The sequence below is a fragment of the Muntiacus reevesi genome, chromosome 9, assembly GCF_963930625.1.
Source record: "Muntiacus reevesi chromosome 9, mMunRee1.1, whole genome shotgun sequence".
Taxonomy (NCBI): Eukaryota; Metazoa; Chordata; class Mammalia; order Artiodactyla; family Cervidae; genus Muntiacus; species Muntiacus reevesi.
Window position 1 is genome coordinate 84,758,137 of NC_089257.1, and position 17,665 is coordinate 84,775,801.

The 17,665-nt window shown below is 34.4% G+C and overlaps 1 protein-coding gene across 1 annotated transcript in view; it reads left to right on the forward strand.

Annotated features, from left to right (window-relative positions):
* The window catches only part of DYNC2H1 (dynein cytoplasmic 2 heavy chain 1), a 396,980-nt gene that overhangs the window by 55,634 nt on the left and 323,681 nt on the right, over nucleotides 1–17,665 (forward strand). The window contains exons 26-36 of the mRNA XM_065944250.1: nucleotides 248–630; nucleotides 2,667–2,799; nucleotides 2,899–3,016; nucleotides 4,692–4,804; nucleotides 6,781–6,900; nucleotides 10,159–10,309; nucleotides 12,105–12,310; nucleotides 13,794–13,976; nucleotides 14,559–14,741; nucleotides 16,392–16,615; nucleotides 16,993–17,108. Of these exons, the coding sequence (XP_065800322.1) occupies nucleotides 248–630; nucleotides 2,667–2,799; nucleotides 2,899–3,016; nucleotides 4,692–4,804; nucleotides 6,781–6,900; nucleotides 10,159–10,309; nucleotides 12,105–12,310; nucleotides 13,794–13,976; nucleotides 14,559–14,741; nucleotides 16,392–16,615; nucleotides 16,993–17,108 (1,930 nt within the window). The remainder of the gene's footprint in view (nucleotides 1–247; nucleotides 631–2,666; nucleotides 2,800–2,898; nucleotides 3,017–4,691; nucleotides 4,805–6,780; nucleotides 6,901–10,158; nucleotides 10,310–12,104; nucleotides 12,311–13,793; nucleotides 13,977–14,558; nucleotides 14,742–16,391; nucleotides 16,616–16,992; nucleotides 17,109–17,665) is intronic.

Sequence of the window (17,665 nt, forward strand, 5' to 3'; positions counted from 1 at the left end):
TTTGCCTATTACCTTGGCACATATGTAGATAATCATAAGATTATATTTTGACCATGTGAACCAGATATCCCTTCATACTTTAACCAGTAATTCTCTTGGATTGATTGCATCTAAAATATATCTACTTACTTTTTTTTTTTTGCTTTACAGTGAAAAGTCAAATAAAAATATATCTTCTTATACAATAGATATAGCTTACCTATTTTGTATGTTGAAATAATAAATATGGATATTTTGTGTTAAATAGGATTTAAATAGTCGGGCACAAGGTGAAGTTACAATCAGAGAAGCTTTACGTGAACTTGATCTGTGGGGAGTTGGAGCAGTATTTACATTGGTTGATTATGAAGACAGCCAAAGTCGAACCATCAAGCTGATTAAAGACTGGAAAGATATAGTAAATCAAGTTGGAGATAATAGATGCCTTCTTCAATCCTTAAAGGATTCTCCTTATTATAAAGGGTTTGAAGATAAAGTGTCAATTTGGGAAAGAAAACTTGCAGAGTTAGATGAGTACCTACAGAATTTAAACCACATTCAGAGAAAGTGGATATATTTGGAACCCATTTTTGGCCGTGGAGCATTGCCAAAAGAACAGACACGCTTCAACAGAGTTGATGAAGATTTTAGGTCAGTACGCTACATAAAAAAAAGGACACATATGATGAGTTTTTATTCATATTGTGAGGTACTTCATACAAGCTAATTACTTTTACATTATTAGTATTATCTGTGTCTTCAACTTTTTTTTTTCTTCATTCCTTTTGAGAAACTATTTTCTCTCATTCATTCGTTTACTTCTTGAATCATTTTGATGTGGTGTCTATCTTTACCACTTTACCTATATTAATATTATATGTGTGTGTGTGTGTGCGTGTAGTTGCTCAGTCGTGTCTGATTCTTTGTGACCCCATGGACTGTAGCTCACCAGGCTCCTCTGTCCATGGAATTCTCTAGGCAAGAATACTGGAGTGGGTTGCTATTTCCTCCAGGGTATCTTCCTGACCCAGGGATCGAACCTGGGTCTCCTGCATTGCAGGCAGATCCTTAACTGTCAGCCACAAGAGAAGTCTAATGTTATGTAGGTAATATTATCTATGTAATATTAATTTTGGGGATTCTGAAGTGGCTCAGTGGTAAAGAATCCACCTGCCAATTCAGGAGACGCAGGTTTGATCCCTGGGTCAGGAAGATCCCCTGGAGAAGGAAATGGCAGTTCACTCCAGTATTCTTGCCTGGAGAATCCCCTGGACAGAGGAGACTGGTGGAGTGTGGTCCACGGGGTCACAAAAGAGTCAGACATGACTGAGGGACTAAACAACAATATGAATATTATTATAGTAATAATATTAGTATATTATTATAGCAATAGTAATATTACTAATATGTACTTCCTAAAATTGCCAGTTACTTTCCCACTGTAAATCTGATGGACATTTTTTTACTTTATCTGACTAGTATCTAATAGAGTTGAGCATTTCTTCTTTCTTAGAAAGTCTGTTCCTTTGGCTTCTGTGACCCTGTCCTGTTTGGTTTTCTGCCTTACTGTCTGGTTCTACTCCTGATTCCTAGTCCTCACCTCTCTCTAAACATTTAGATGCAGACATCCTCCAGGTTTCTGCCTGTAGGTTTTCTCATTCCATATTCTCTGTTTAATGAGCTGAACTTCTTTCAGAATCAATTCTCATCTAGTTGCTAAGGTCTCCTCAACTTGTTTATTGAGTCTATCTTTCTTTTCTGATCTCTAAATATATTAAATATCGTGAGCATGTCAAAACTAAATTCATAACTTTATTTCAAATCCCTTTCCCACAAGTATTTTCTCTGTCATTTCTGTCCCAATAAATGGTACCACCTAACTGCTCAAAGCAGGAGCATAATGGGTATCTTTGACCCCTCTTTCCATTTCCAAGTCCATTGCTACCAAGTTTTGTTGATTGTAACGTATTTGTCTCTTTTATTATATCTTTTATATCTCTACTTCTTTGGTTTTATTCTAAAGTATTCTAAACTTTTCAGACTACTGAATAATCTTTTGACTTGTTCTCTTCTTCTCCAATAAGTTTTTCACACAGAAGCCAGAGTTGTTGCATTACTTGTTTCCTTTATTAAGTAAAACTTTAAAATGGTTTTCTATTGCTCTAAGGATAAAACATATCTGAGGATCTACTCCTTTCCCGTTTCTCTAACATACTGAGCTCTTTCTCATGATCTTTGCCAGAAACTGCTTCCCTCCTACTCATTGCCTTTTTCTTTTTCTTTATTGCTTAAATCTCAGTTTAAATTACTTCCTCAAATAAGTCATAGGTTAGGGGTTTTCCCATTAACCACTTTAACAAGTTTTTATACTTTCTTAGCATTTATCATAACTTTATTCGGATATTCAGAGAAATTATTTAATCTCTTTCTCTGTCACTGGGCCATTATCTCTATGAGGTAAGGCTTAGTATTTGTTTAGTGAGTTGATGAAATAAGATGATATGCAATAAAGGGATTAAAAATGGTTATGGATTATTAACTTTAAGGATTGTGTATTAGATGTATAATAATTTATTGCTGTTATACTGGTATTACTAGTTTGTTTTAGCAGACAAAGAAAAGCCTCCATATCACTTTTTCAGCCAAAGACTGTTAAAATAGATGTGAAAGTATTTTTTCTTCTGCAGATCAATAATGCTTGACATCAAGAAAGATAATAGAGTCACAACATTAACTACTCATGCAGGAATCAGAAACTCTCTATTAACGATACTTGATCAGCTTCAACGATGTCAGAAATCATTAAATGAATTCTTGGAGGTATTTTTTTTTAAATCCTTGTATAATAAATTGCAAAGTGCTTTAATATCTTAGTTATTTGAAAATATAAGTTTTTTTTGTTTGTTTTTAATTTTTAAGGAAAAACGCTCAGCATTCCCAAGATTTTACTTTATTGGTGATGATGACTTATTAGAAATACTGGGCCAGTCTACTAATCCATCAGTGATTCAGTCTCACCTTAAGAAGCTTTTTGCCGGTAAGATTCAACATTTATTCAGCAGATGTTTATGGAGTTTCAGCTATCTTCCAGGCATAATATTAGGTTCTTACTGCTACTACTGCTAAGTCACTTCAGTCGTGTCCGACTCTGTGCGACCCCATCCCTGGGATTTTCCAGGCAAGAAAACTGGAGTGGGTTGCCATTTCCTTCTCCAGGGGATCTTCCCACCCGGGGATCGAACCCAGGTCTCCTGCATTGCAGGCGGATTCTTTACCAGCTGAGCCACAAGGGAAGCCCAATACAAGGTCTGGAAGTGAGGAAGAACATGTCCCTTCATTACTGAGTTTAAGGTGTCCTGAGTATCATCCCAGTGGATATAATCAGTAGGCAGTTATTGTTAGCCAGAGGTACCTGGAATGGAGATGTAAAGTTGGGAGTCATCTGTGTATAGATGATAATTGTTTAGTTGCTGAGTTGTGTCCGACTCCTGTGACCCCATGGACTATAGCCCGCTAGGCTCCTTTGTCCATGGGATTTCCCAGGCAAGAATACTGGAACGGGTTGCTGTCTCCTTCTGTAGGGGATCTTCCCCACCGAGGGATCAACCCTGTGTCTGGCATTGGTAGGTGGATTCATTGCCACTGAGCGACCAGGAAGCCCATAAATGATAATTAGGCTATAGGAATAGGAGAGATCACCTGGTAAAGTGGAGAGTTACAGTGCCATGTGCTTTGATGTTGTTGAATCGTTTAAGTTGAGTAATTGTTTTTGGAGTTGGTTTGCTACACAAACAATGATTGTTATTATTTTCTTAAAATATTATTTGTCGGAAAAAGAAATTTCATCTTCACTTATATTCAGGGATTAGCGGACTATAGGCCTACAGGCCAAATCTAATTTGCTATCTGTTTGTTTGTTTTTTTTTTTAAAGAAGGTTTTGTTGAAAGGAATACAGCCATGCCCATTATTGTCTATAGCTGCTTTTGTACTACAAGCATAGGGTTGAATGATTGACAAAGAGATGTTATGACCGTAAAAACCTCAAATATCTACTCTTTGTTGTTTTACAGAAGTATTTACTAACCATTGTGTATCCTAAGCTTTAAAGTGCTTATATCTGTAACTGATTTGGCCTGTGGAGATAGTAGAAAGTGTTCTTCTAATCAGAAAGTTTGCTTTCAAGTTCTGCCTCTACTATTTGTTAGTTATTAGTTTACCTCTCTGAAATCTAGTTTCTTTCTTTAAATTGTGAAAAGTAACCTATGGAGTTTTTCTGAAGATCCAAACTAGGTCATGTGTCTTTTTCTTAATACCATAAAGTGAGTGTAAATTTTGGGAAAAGGAAGTGTTGTTTGCTTTCCCCCTTTACTCTTATCTTTTTGTCTCAAATAAGTGGAATCATCAGTATGTATTCTTATGTACTCATTTATGCCTGGCTTTTTTTGATCATCATCATATTTTCAACTATATTTTATTCCTTTCTTTGCTAAAAATAGTTGTGCAAATATATCACAATTTCTCGTTCACCTTTTGGGTATTTGGTTTGTTTCTAGTTTTTGGTGATGAAAAGTTCTTCTATTTTATATAATTGAACTAATATAATTCTAATATATATATATTATGAAGTATACAATTTGTAATCATATGTAATATCTAATAATTATGTGTTTAAGGAAGCTTTTGCATTTAAATTGTTGCTTTTATAATATAGGCATACACAGTGTCTGTTTCGATGAGGAATTAAAACATATAACTGCAATGAAATCTTTAGAAGGAGAAGTTGTACCTTTTAAAAATAAAGTTCTTCTGTCAAATAATGTAGAGGTAAGTAATTCTTTGTCAAGTATGAAGGTATTAAAAAATTAACAGTATGAACTTTGTATCAAAAGTAATTTGGTCATTTGTAGAGTAAGTTGGTTAATTAGGCCTTTTAAGAACCTTTCTCATATCTTAAAAATAATTTTTTTTGTTATGTTTGCAATGATTTGATATTAAGGAGAATATGAATTTTTAATTTTTGGAAGGCAGCATCTAACTTTGAGAACTTTTGCTTTGAAGTCAAAAAGATTTGGATATTAATTGTAGCTCCATAACTTATTAGCTATGTAACTTTGAGTCTCAGTTTTCTTAACTGTTAAATGAGAAGCCCTACTAGCTATTGCAAAGACTTTCATTGAAACTTAAATGAGATAATTGGTGTTAGGTACACTATAGTGTGACTTCCCAGTGGCACCAGTGTTTAAGAACCCACTTGCCAATACACAAGACGTAAGAGATGCAAATTTGATCCCTGGGTCAGGAAGATCCCCTGGAGAAGGGCATGGCAATCTACTCCAGTATTCTTGCCTGGAAAATCCCATGGATAGAGGAGCCTGGCAGGCTACAGTCCATAGGGTCTCAAAGTCGGATACAACTGAAGGAACTCAGCGTGCACACATGCATGCACACTATAGTGTTTGGAACATAAGTTCTCAATAAGTCTTTGTTCTTTTTCCTTCAGAATCACAAAATGATTTAAGTGAACAAGTAAACTTGGAACTAGTGCATTTATACTGCAACTATTGATTAATTTGTTCCTTTGGACTAGAAGTGAACTGTCAAATGCCTATTACAGTTACACAGATAAAGCCAACAGCATTAGGATGTATGCATAAAATTATAATTTTTAAGTTCTAAAGTTGTCTTCCAACTGCAAGTCAGGTCCATGCCTTATCATATATGTATCTGTACAGCTTAGTAAAATGTCCATTCTTGGTTGGGCCTCTTCTGCATCTTATTGGATATGGAGTGTCAATTAGGTGGCTGTAAGCATAGGTTTGTTAGGTAGCTATCGTGTTTGGTGAAGCGTTTTGCTGTTTTTGCTGTTGTTTTCCTCTCATAATTTTATCAGGACTGGTGGAGCACACAGAGAAGGCGCTGTCAGCAGCTGGGCTAGGATGGAGCCCCGGAAGCTCCCGGGATGGTAGCAGGACAGGTGTCTGCAGCCTCGCACTGAGAGCCCTTACTCTTTAGCTGCACTGGCTTTTGCACTGGGCAGAAGTTTGTGCTCCTTTTAATACTGGAAGACACTCTAAAAATAAACAGTAAAAAGCTAGAACTTAGAGTCAAAATAGGTCATGATGAAAAGCTATTTAAGCTTGCAGTTTTGTCCTCATATTTTATTGAGAATGATGCAGTTTTTTAAAGTTAAGTAGTGATTCTTAAATATTAATTACTATTTTGATCAATCATCATTCTTATTTTGACTTTAGTTAACTTTTATTATCTATAATCAAATAATTGAAAAATTGTTTTGACCTTGAAACAGAATTAGTTTTGTTTGAAGAGGGGACTTAACTCCCTAAATAATATAGTTCACCTTAATAAAGCAATCTCTTTTTATAGTCACAGTTTTCTAAATATGAGATCATCAGGTTAGCATGAGCCAGGGAACTTAGCCAGTCAGTGAGGCTCTAATTTACTGGCCCAGCTGTCTAGTTTGGTTTGTCATAATGATGAAATGAATGAGTTACTTTTTAAACGTTCATTTTTTTTGGTTTGTATGGATGATGATAGTGATAACTAACTACAAATTTTTGAGTTTCACACTTAATATTATCCCAAGAGGTGAAAAAAATAGTTATTTTCAATTTATTTAAATAGTTTTTTAAAAAATATATGCCATTGAGCACATTTTTGGAGTGTGAGAGTCAGTAAGAAATTATAACCTTCATGAAATAAAAAAATAGAGTCATTAGGTTGTGTTTTTTTTTTTTTATGACTGGTGTAATAAGAAATACATTTTCTAATCTTATTTTCAGACTTGGTTAAATGATTTAGCCTTGGAAATGAAGCAGACTTTGAAAGAGTTATTGATAGAATGCGTTACTGCTGGTCGAAGTTCTCAAGGTGCAGTTGACCCATCCTTTTTCCCTTCACAGGTAAGGGAATGTCTTCATTAGAGGTAGGCATGGTATCATTGGGAGATCCCTGATTTAGAGGTCAGGAGGCTTAAACAACTGGGATCTTTGTTGTCCCTTATCTAACAGTGAACGTTTGACAAACTGCTTACCTTCCTCAGTCCCTCAACTGTAAAATGTGAGGGAGGAACTGCGCGATAGTGAAATTCCCTTCTAGCTCCATTAGTTTGCTATAATTTGGATGCTTTCAAAGCAGAAGCCTGTTGACTTTGCAGCATCAAGCTAGTGGGGGTGGCATTGGGAGGCAGAATCGGTGATGTAGTACTTTCCCGGTTCCAGAGGCTTAGTCCATCACTATGGAGATTCGCAGGCTCTGTAACATTGTCTCTCACCCTTCCCATGAACTCATAGAGGAGGGTGGAGCTGGCAGAAGTTTAGCAGAGTGTTAGTGTAGGTCTGAAACAATCATAGCCCTGAACTAGAACTGTGACAGCAAAGAAGAGAGTTAGGTTACAGGGTTGATATCGGTATTGCTGCAGGTCAGTGTTCATAGGAACTCATTTCTGAAACATTGGATGTTGGATATGTATCACTAAACTTGTTCTGAGCCATGTTAAAGTATAGCACCAGGACTTGGATTAAATATCCAGCCTTGTTCAGGATTAGTTTTATTGCTGGTCAAGACTAACGCCATACAGATAGGATATCAGGAACTTTAGTTCTTAGGGATTGTGAAAGGTAGTCATTGAGATAATCTGTGATTTCTCACAGGAAAATCTACCTGTGTTTTGTTTTTCAAATTAAAACATTTAGCAGCTATTGGAACAGGTTTTTATGTTGGTTCTTCTAAAGCATGAGAAGTTAGGAAATTTGCAACATTTTAGACTGTTAGCTATTTTACAATTCATATCAGTTACATCTTTTAGCAGTTTAAGTCAAGCTAAAATATGTTTTTAAAAAATCTTAAGTTCTTAGAGAAAAATAAAAATAATCATTGATGAATAAAATCATGCCATTGCAAAGTCAGAGTTAAAGTGTTTTATTACCTCTGGAAATGTTTCCTAGTATTCTGTTAATTTCCAGGTAGGATTTAAATTGACTTTGAATAAAAGACACAATATTAAAAAATATACAGAAGCAAGAATTACATAATAATTAGACTGAGGAAATGAGAGTTATATCAGGAGATGTATTAGGAGTTACAGGCTAACAAATGTTGCTGGATTGAGCATGAAAGAGTTCTGGGTTCTGAGCAGTCAGGTAAAAATGTGAATTACTAAAATGTAAATAGCTCATTATCTCTGTAAAAATGTGAACTACTAAAAATATAAATGTAAATAGTTCATTAGCTCTGTAAAACTGAACTACTAAACTGTATCTAGAAAAGAATTCTAGTTTATTAGCAGTTAATGTTAAGAAAAAATTATCTCAAGAGACTTTATATAAATGGATTGAATAGTATAATTGGCTGAATGAATGTCTGGGACAGGTTACTGTGTACTCTTCATTCAGTCCTCTAAAGACATCTTTGTGAGGACCTGAAATAATGTGGAGAAAGCACTTTCTGGCATGGGAAGGAGGCAGCATAATAAAGAAGAAAGAATCTGATAGACCTTGGTCCAAATCCTACCTTTGGAGTGACTCTTTTGGCCACTTAGTTAAGAGGGTATAATAATACCTCCATGGCAACTCATTTTGAAGGTTAAATTATATTACTGGAGCAACACCCTTAGTGACCATTATATTTTAGGCAATTAAAATCTTAGTGTCTATTCAGGTATCTGAATGGTAATTTGACATGAGAATTAGTCAAGGCTGTGTCTTGAGTATCATTTCTGTTAGTCTCACATAGAAATTGTGCAGCAGACTGTTAAAAATTGAGATATTGCTGTACATTTATTTATAATACAGAAATTCAGTAGTATTGCCTGAATGAAAATCCACCTGTATACATATTAGTTTCAAGGTGGCATGTGAACATTTTTATATGAAAATTAAAGAGCAGAGTCTTTTCTCGCAAAGCAAATTTGGATTTGCTTAAATGCTTTCCAGTCCAGTTCAGTTGCTCAGTTGTGTCTGACTCTGCGACCCCATGGACTGCAGCACACCAGGCCTCCCTGTCCATCACTAACTCCCAGAGCTTGCTCAAACTCATGTCCATCGAGTCGGTGATGCCATCCAACCATCTCATCTTCTGTCATCCCCTTTTCCTCCTGCCTTCAATCTTTCCCAGTATCAGGGTCTTTTCCACTGAGTCAATTCTTTGCATCAGGTGGCCAAAATAAATGCTTTATCATATACTTGATTAATTAAATGTTTTACCATATACTTGATTAAAGAAGCTGGTGAGTTTTGTACTACAAAGTATGAGAGAGATTTTGTCCTGGAAAGTTACTAATTGACTTTCTTTTTTGTTGAAGAACTTGATGTATTTGTATAATGTTCTGACTTAGAGCAAACAGCAGCTTAGCCTGCTATATTGTTTTAAAATGTATATATAGATAATTTGTCTGATAAATAGAGGCATTTAATGATGTTTTCTGGATGCTAAAAGGTAAATATAAGAAAAAGACAATCTGTTCAGTAGTAATTGGTCAGTAGGTTTAGTGATTTATATGATGATGGATGGTTCATGTCTTTAGTTTAAAGGAGGGTCCTTGTTCATCCAAGAACTGTATCAAAGTATTTTAATATATGTTTTCAAAATCTGGTATTTAAGTGTATCATTTGCTTTATCAGTAACCTTGCTATATTGATTATCTATATTTAGATGATCTATATTTAGTTTCTATTTATGGGGATTAGATTAAATGATTAATACAAATCTTGCTTTAAAATAAAATTGATATTTTGAAATTGTAGACTTCGGTGGTATACTGAGAGATTATTTTGGAATGCTACAAGATTACTCTTTTTAATAAATAGGATTAAATATTCTGATATCTTTGTTGGTTAACAGAAGCCATTTATGAAGAGAGTCAGGGGAAGAAGGTACAAAGGCACTTAGGTTATAATAAGCTTATTGGGTTCAAAGGCCCAAAAACAGGCCTATAGAAGAATAGTGAGAGATGAGTTCTGAGAAGTAGGCTTCAGCTGCATCACACAATGCTTTTCCTACAGATGTATTGCTCTATTAATATTTGAGTTGTCAGCAAGATATTCAGGTAGAGAGATCCAGTATGTAATTGGAAATTTGGAAAAAGGTATCTTTCCTTACATTTATAAAATATTTCTAAATAAATTCACCTTTTAAAAATCATTTTTCTCTTTGTTCATTAGATATTATGCTTGGCAGAGCAGATTAAATTCACTGAAGATGTAGAAAATGCGATCAAAGATCATAGTCTTCATCAGATTGAAACACAGCTGGTAAATAAGTTAGAGCACTATACTAACATTGATACAAGTTCTGAGGATCCAGGGAATACTGGTATGGAAAAATGTTCCATTTTTTGCTGACTTTTGTTATTTGAATATTTCTTTTTTTTTTTTTTTTGAATATTTCTTTTAGTATTCTATCTTAATTTATCTATTGTGCTTTTGTCTGTCAATTGATCAATAATCTGTCTATTTTGAAGGTTGATTTAGGAATTATAATGAACATACTTAACTTTTATATTGTACTTAGAATCAATAATTTATTATTTTTAATGAATTGTAGAAACCTTCCCATTTTATAGATTTCTTTATCCTCCCCTTTTTATGTTGTGTTCAACGTGTATAGATATTTATCTATATCTATATATTAGATATTAGATATATATTTATCTATGTCTATAGATATGTAGATATTTATCTATATACATTGAAAACTCGATGAGAGTCTAACTTTTCCTTTAGCCATCACATGTATTTCAGAGGACCTGAGAATAGTTTATTATATTTAGATGCTTACCATTTCTGTTGCCCATCCTTCATCTTGATTTCTTCTGGTGTCATTATCTTTGTTTGAAGAATTTCCTTTAGTGTTTCTTTTAGAGCATGTTTGCTGAATATGAATCTTACAGATTTCCTTCACTTGAGAATGTCTTCATTTTACCTTTATTATCTTTTCTGACATGAGTTGGTTTTTTTTTTTTTTTTGGTTCTTTTCATGTTGAATGATTTTAGGTTGTATCCTGGACATTTTGGGTTATAATAATCTGAGTCTTATTTCAATTTTCCGGATAGTATTGATATTTTTCTGTGAGCAAGTGCTCTCGTTAGGTTCAGCGCCAAGTTCCAGTCAGCCTTCTGTGGACTGTGGGCCCCACGTCTGTTCTGTCTGTGCGGAGTTCTTCAGATGGTCGGACCTTTCCCACATGTGTGCCGCCTAGTGGCCAGTCATCAAGTCTGGTTTAATCTGCACCTCAGGCTGGGTTCTGCTCTCTCAGGAAGAAGTTTCCGGGGCGTCCCCCCGAGGCTCCTCCCCTTCCGTGGACTCCCCCCAGTTCTGGGGTTCCCTCAGGCTCCCCTTCTGACGTCTGGTCGCACACACCTCTGTGACTGGGCCCGTGACTTGAACCAGCTGATGGAGAGGAGAGAGAAAAGAGCAGTTTGGGTTTCTCTCCCTCTCCTGGGGTCATGGCTCCTCTAATTTGAGAGGGCGGTTCTCTTCCTTCAGAGTTTTAGGCATTTCTGGGACTCAGCTGCCAGCGCTGTGGCTACGGGGAGACACCATTTTTGCTTTTCAGCTCGGAGGTAGAGGCCTTGTCCTTGAACTCTCTCTGTTCACACCATTATGGTTTCTGGCAACGCTGAGTCCAGGTCCATGCATGTAAGAGAGAACAAAGGAAAAAGGTAAACTTACCACTGGTTTGGTTGTACTTCTGATTCTGCCCTTCCCCAATTTGCCTGATATTCTTTACTTTTTCAGAGTCCTGAATAGCTGTTTAATGCAGGTTGTCTGTGTTTTATACCTGTGTTCAGAGGGAGAGCCAGGCTGAGTGTCCCTACTCCCTTGCAGAAGGAACCAGGACCCCTGTTTCACTGAATTTTGATACCTTAGTTTTCACATTCACAGTTCTTATTGGTGAATTTGACATTCTTTTGAGTTGCATGATGTATGTTACTGTACTGTTCAGATGGATTATGAAATTAAATGCACTAAGGAATCATATATATGTAAAATCACTAAGGAATCATATTTAAATTCACTAAGGAATCATTCATATATATACATATAAAATGATAAAGTGCATAAATCACAGGCTAACATTTTCTCCAATTATTTTAATTGTATACAGAATCTGGCATTTTGGAGCTTAAACTTAAAGCACTTATTCTTGATATTATTCATAATATTGATGTGGTCAAGCAGTTAAACCAAGTGCAAATTCATACAACTGAAGACTGGGCTTGGAAAAAACAAGTTAGATTCTATATGAAAAGTGATCACACATGTTATGTTCAAATGGTGGATTCTGAACTTCATTATACTTATGAATACCAGGTATGTCTTGTGGCAGAAATGTTTAATTTTTCCAGTTAGAAATTATTTACTTTAAAGGAAATTTGCTATTGAATGAAAGAGTTATTTTAGTTTTAGTTGTAACTTTTAAGAGTTTTGTTTGTGTTATTGTCTTCTATTTCATCATAATTAGAAAGATGTTATATTGGAAAAATTCCATTTACAAAAAAGTTAAAATAATGGCAGTGTTGTGCTGAATTCTCTAAATGTACCATTTTTTGAAGTAGTATTTATTTATGTAGACTGAAATATATCTCTCATCCAAAGAGAGGTGAATATTAAGCAACCTCGGTAGAAACAATTTGGTTTGTGTCTCCTTTTACAAGGCCAAAGTTAGTTAATATGTTAAAGTATGTTTGTTAAATATCTTCAGTTTGAAAGATAAAAGAATTTTAAGGCACATAATGTAATCTATTCTCAAAAAATCCATCTGTATGCTCTTTGCCTTTTTCCATCATAGTGAATCAGTCATCAGGATATAGTTGACATTTATGTTAATAAGCATATGTCAGGAGAGTTGCCTGCTGGCTCTTTCAAAAAGGAAATGAATTTTGAGACCCAAATCTGTCCACTTAAATTAAGGAAAAACTCTATATAAAATGCAATTTGAATTTGAATCTGTTTTTTGAGACTTATTTGATAATTTAAGATTATTAATTTCGTAAGGAATTTTTCAAATTAATTATACTTTGAGGTTTCCAAAGTAGTTCTGATTTGTAAAGATTGTAAGATTCAAGGAATTTTAAAATACAAAATAGAGTGATTATTGTATGTAATTGTATTGAGTTGTATTGGAAAGTGTGTAATTGTATACAGTTTTTGAATTTATCTGCCTTCGAGGTATATCTTTGTGACATTAACAAGAACTTGATTGGGGCATATATGCATGTATATATTTATGGCTGAGTCCCTTTACTGTTCACCTGAAGCCGTCACAACATTGTTAATTGGCTATAGTGTAGTGTAGTGTTAGTCGCTCAGTCGTGTCTGACTCTTTGCAATCCCATGGGCTGTATCCCACCAGGCTCCTCTGTCCATGGGATTCTCCAGGCAAGAATACTGAAGTGGACTGCCATTCCCTTCTCCAGAGGATCTTCCTGACCCAGGGATCGAACCCGCGTCTCCTGCGTTGCAGGCAGATTCTTTACTGTTTGAGCTACAGGGAAGACCTTATAGCCCAATACAAAGTTTTTTGGTGTTAAAAAACAAAAAAGAACTTGAGAGACTATTTGCAAAACCCAACAGTTTATCAATTGAGGATAGAATAAAATGCATGTTTGAGAAATAACTAAGTTTAATTCCATTTTGTGCTTTAGAAAGTTTCTTTACTAAAAAAAGTATTTTTTGTAAACAGCTTTAAACTTACTTGTTACCTTTTAGACTTTTAAGCTAGAATCTCTCACTATATAATATTTCTAATGTTGAATAGAATATGAATGTTTGAAATTTTATTTCTCTTATATAGGGTAATGCTCCCAAGCTGGTTTATACTCCTCTGACAGACAAGTGCTACCTAACTCTCACTCAAGCCATGAATATGGGACTTGGAGGAAATCCTTATGGACCAGCTGGAACTGGAAAAACTGAATCAGTAAAGGCTTTAGGTGGACTTCTTGGAAGACAAGTTTTAGTTTTCAATTGTGATGAGGTAGAATAAATAATTATCAAACTATGTAATAGTGTCTTAGATGTTTGAAATAGTTTTTACATATTTATATATATGAAATGCTATATTTTAAAATCACTCTACTTCTGAAAATGAAATTTGTTTTATTTGAGAAGTAAAATGGAGAGAGGTTGCATATAGTATAAAAACTTTTCTAAAGATAACTATTCCAAGAAATAATTTTAAATATTGAATGAAGATTTATGTTAGAATGTAGAAAAACACTTTTTGTAAGGAGAATAGTGAAGAGAAGAGGAGAAAATCTTAAATTCATTAAAAGTACCATTTTCAAAGCATTATATGTAGGATTTATATTTTGACTTAAAGAATAACTAAAACAAAATCTTTAGTTCTTGTGCTTTTCAGAATGCTTTCACATGAATTATTTTGTTTATTCCTTGAAACCACCCTAGTTTTTGAAAGAATAGCTATTTGTTAATAAAGAACCAAAGAGGCATAGATGGGTGAAATGATTATCTTCTCACTAAATGATATAAAGTATTAGATTATTATTAGAGTTTTAAATTATGTTTAATGAATATAATTTTTATTGTTATTTTTAAGGGCATCGATGTGAAGTCAATGGGACGAATATTTGTTGGCTTGGTAAAGTGTGGGGCCTGGGGTTGTTTTGATGAATTCAATAGACTAGAAGAATCTGTACTGTCTGCAGTTTCTATGCAAATCCAGACAATTCAAGATGCTTTGAAGAATCATAGAACTGTGTGTGAGCTGCTTGGCAAGGAGGTATAGCTATATCGGAAATTTAAAGAATTAAAATATTTTGTAAGACTTTGTGTTACCCATACTCAGGCAAATAGTCTATCTTTATTGCTTCTGGCACCCTTGTTTCTAATTTTTGACCAGGTAAACCTTTTTACCTGTGAATTGTCTCTGAATTTCTCACCCTTTTTTGGTCCCATTTCCACTATTTATTTTCAAACTTTCAATATTGAATAATCCAGTTATAATAATCTTTGCTAACATTTATCAAACACTCTATGCTGGCACTGTACTTAATGCTTTTATATTTTGTTTTACTTAATACTCAACCACAGTCCTTTGAGTTAGGTACTGTTATATTTTTTAAACTTTTTGGATGAGGAAACTACAGCTTGGTAAGTTAGCACAAGTAGTGGTGCTGGAAATTGAACTCAGGTGTATCTAATTCTGAAATTCATGTTTTTATTCACTATTGTATATGAATCTTAATAAACATTTAGCTATTCTGCTGCTGCTTACTTCTCCACATAGGAAATATACATTCATGTCATTAGTATATAAAATATAGATTTCTCTCTATATGTGTAATGGTGAACACACAGTAAGTGGAAAGAACTGTGAAATTATCGTCTTCTCCATAATGACATTTTCACAGTACAAGTTTTTCAGGGTAGGCCAAGTAGAACCAGTTCTAAATTTCTTGTAACTTCTGAGTTTACAGGAGTAAAATTTAAATGTTTAAACTTTCTTCACAAAGAAAAGAGAAACTATTAAGTTTTTACCTTTTACCATCAAAATTTATTTTTTCCCCTGTTCATTTTTGTCATTTCCTCCTCTTAGAAAAATTGTCCCTTTTCCCAACCCAAGCTAAATTTTCCATCTATACTTTGGGATCTGCTTCCCAGGGACTTTCTCTTCAGAGTTATTCCTGTCCTCCTCCTCCTTATTTCTCATTGGCTTTTAAACATAATCACATAACTTTCCTTCTAAATGATGTACAATATTATATATAGTAATACTGTAGTATACTATTTAGTATAATTAAAACATAAGCAAACCTTCCCTTAATTCATCTTTTCTTCCACCATGCTCTTTTTCTTTTCTTTCCTTTGTAGCCAGATTTTTTACTCTAGGTATTTCTACTTCATGGTGGTTCATTCATTGTTTACGTATTATAATTCTAATTTTCTATTCTTACTGCTTTGTTGAAAATACTCCCACTAGATACTCTCAAGATATTTTACTCTTCACTGTCATAGCATTTATTAACTATAATTGCTTGACTGTACTATTCAGTAGACTATAAACTCCAACAAAAGAGCACGAACTGTTTCTTCTGACTTTAATTCAGAGTTTTGTTGTCTCTGTATTTAAGGAAGCACCTAACGCAAGGAAGGCTTTTGGTAGACATAATATTGAATGAATGGACAGTCAAACTAGTTACCGTCACTGAAACTTTCAGCCTCAAAAAACTGATTATAAAGAATCTCTATAAAGTACTATAGTTCCTAAGGAGTTTATTATATGTTGAGTAGATGTTTAGCACACTAATGGTTACTTTTTGCTAAGGTGATAAGATGTGTGTGTAGAAATATGTCACAGTAAAACTTCTATTGGCAATATATTTTATAGTTACAGTTTCAAATACTTGATGCCTGTGTTTTAATATTTCAGGTAGAAATAAATTCTAATTCTGGGATCTTTATCACTATGAATCCTGCTGGAAAAGGCTATGGTGGAAGACAAAAATTGCCTGATAATCTTAAACAACTTTTTAGGCCAGTAGCCATGTCTCATCCAGACAATGAACTTATTGCAGAAGTTATTCTGTATTCAGAAGGCTTTAAAGATGCTAAAGTGTTGGGCAGAAAATTGGTGGCTATCTTCAATCTATCCAGGTGAGTTTTCTTGTTTTAAAGTTTGAAATACTTTGTGTCTACAGTGATTGGTCATGGTTATTAACGAGCATTTTCCACATTTGTCTAATTATATTGTACCTCAGGTATAGATAGGAAAGATTTTAGTTTGAATAACAAAAATGGCTGGCTCAAAAGTACTTGTTTTTAAATACTATTGATTTAATTTCACTTTTTTTCCTGTAAAACATTTTTAATGGCGTACTCTAGCTAAATGATATTTACTAAACTAAATTTCTGATTTACTAATTTTCTGATTTCTATGTGTTAGTAGCTGGATTTTGTATCTTTTAGTATGATAATAAAATGAATTTCTTATAGCTATTTGATGCTTTATGATTTCCATGTCTTTACTTAAGGGAACTTTTGACACCTCAGCAGCATTATGATTGGGGTTTGAGAGCTTTGAAGACAGTTCTGAGAGGAAGTGGAAATCTTCTGAGACAGCTGAAGAAAACTAGTATTAAACAAAATGGTATGATTCATTATTTCAATTATAATCTCACTTTTTACAGTGTTTTAATTTAGTATAGTTTTAGATTTGTGTGAAAGGTATGCATGTAATATAGAGGGCTTCTGAATGGCATGCCCCTCCAGTGTCTCCTGTGTTAACATATGGGTATGATGCATTTATTAATTCTAACGAACCAATGTCGATTCATTGTTTTTTAATAAAATCCATAATTTATCCACATTTTTCCTGATTTTTACTTAATGTCCTATCATAACTTTTAAACATGCATTAAATAGTAAACATTTGCGGTATATAGAGCAATAGTCTAGTCCACTTGTTCTCAATCCTTAATGTGAGTTAGAATCACCTAGAGGCTTATTAGTTGGTGAAGGAAATGGCAACCTGCTCTAGTGTTCTTGCCTGGAGAATCCCAGGGACCGGGGAGCCTGGTGGGCTGCTGTCTCTGGGGTCGCACAGAGTCGGACACGACTGAAGTGACAGCAGCAGCAGCAGCAGCAGAGGCTTGCTAGAACACAGATATTTGGATCCTACCCTCAAAGTTCCTGATTTGGTAGGTC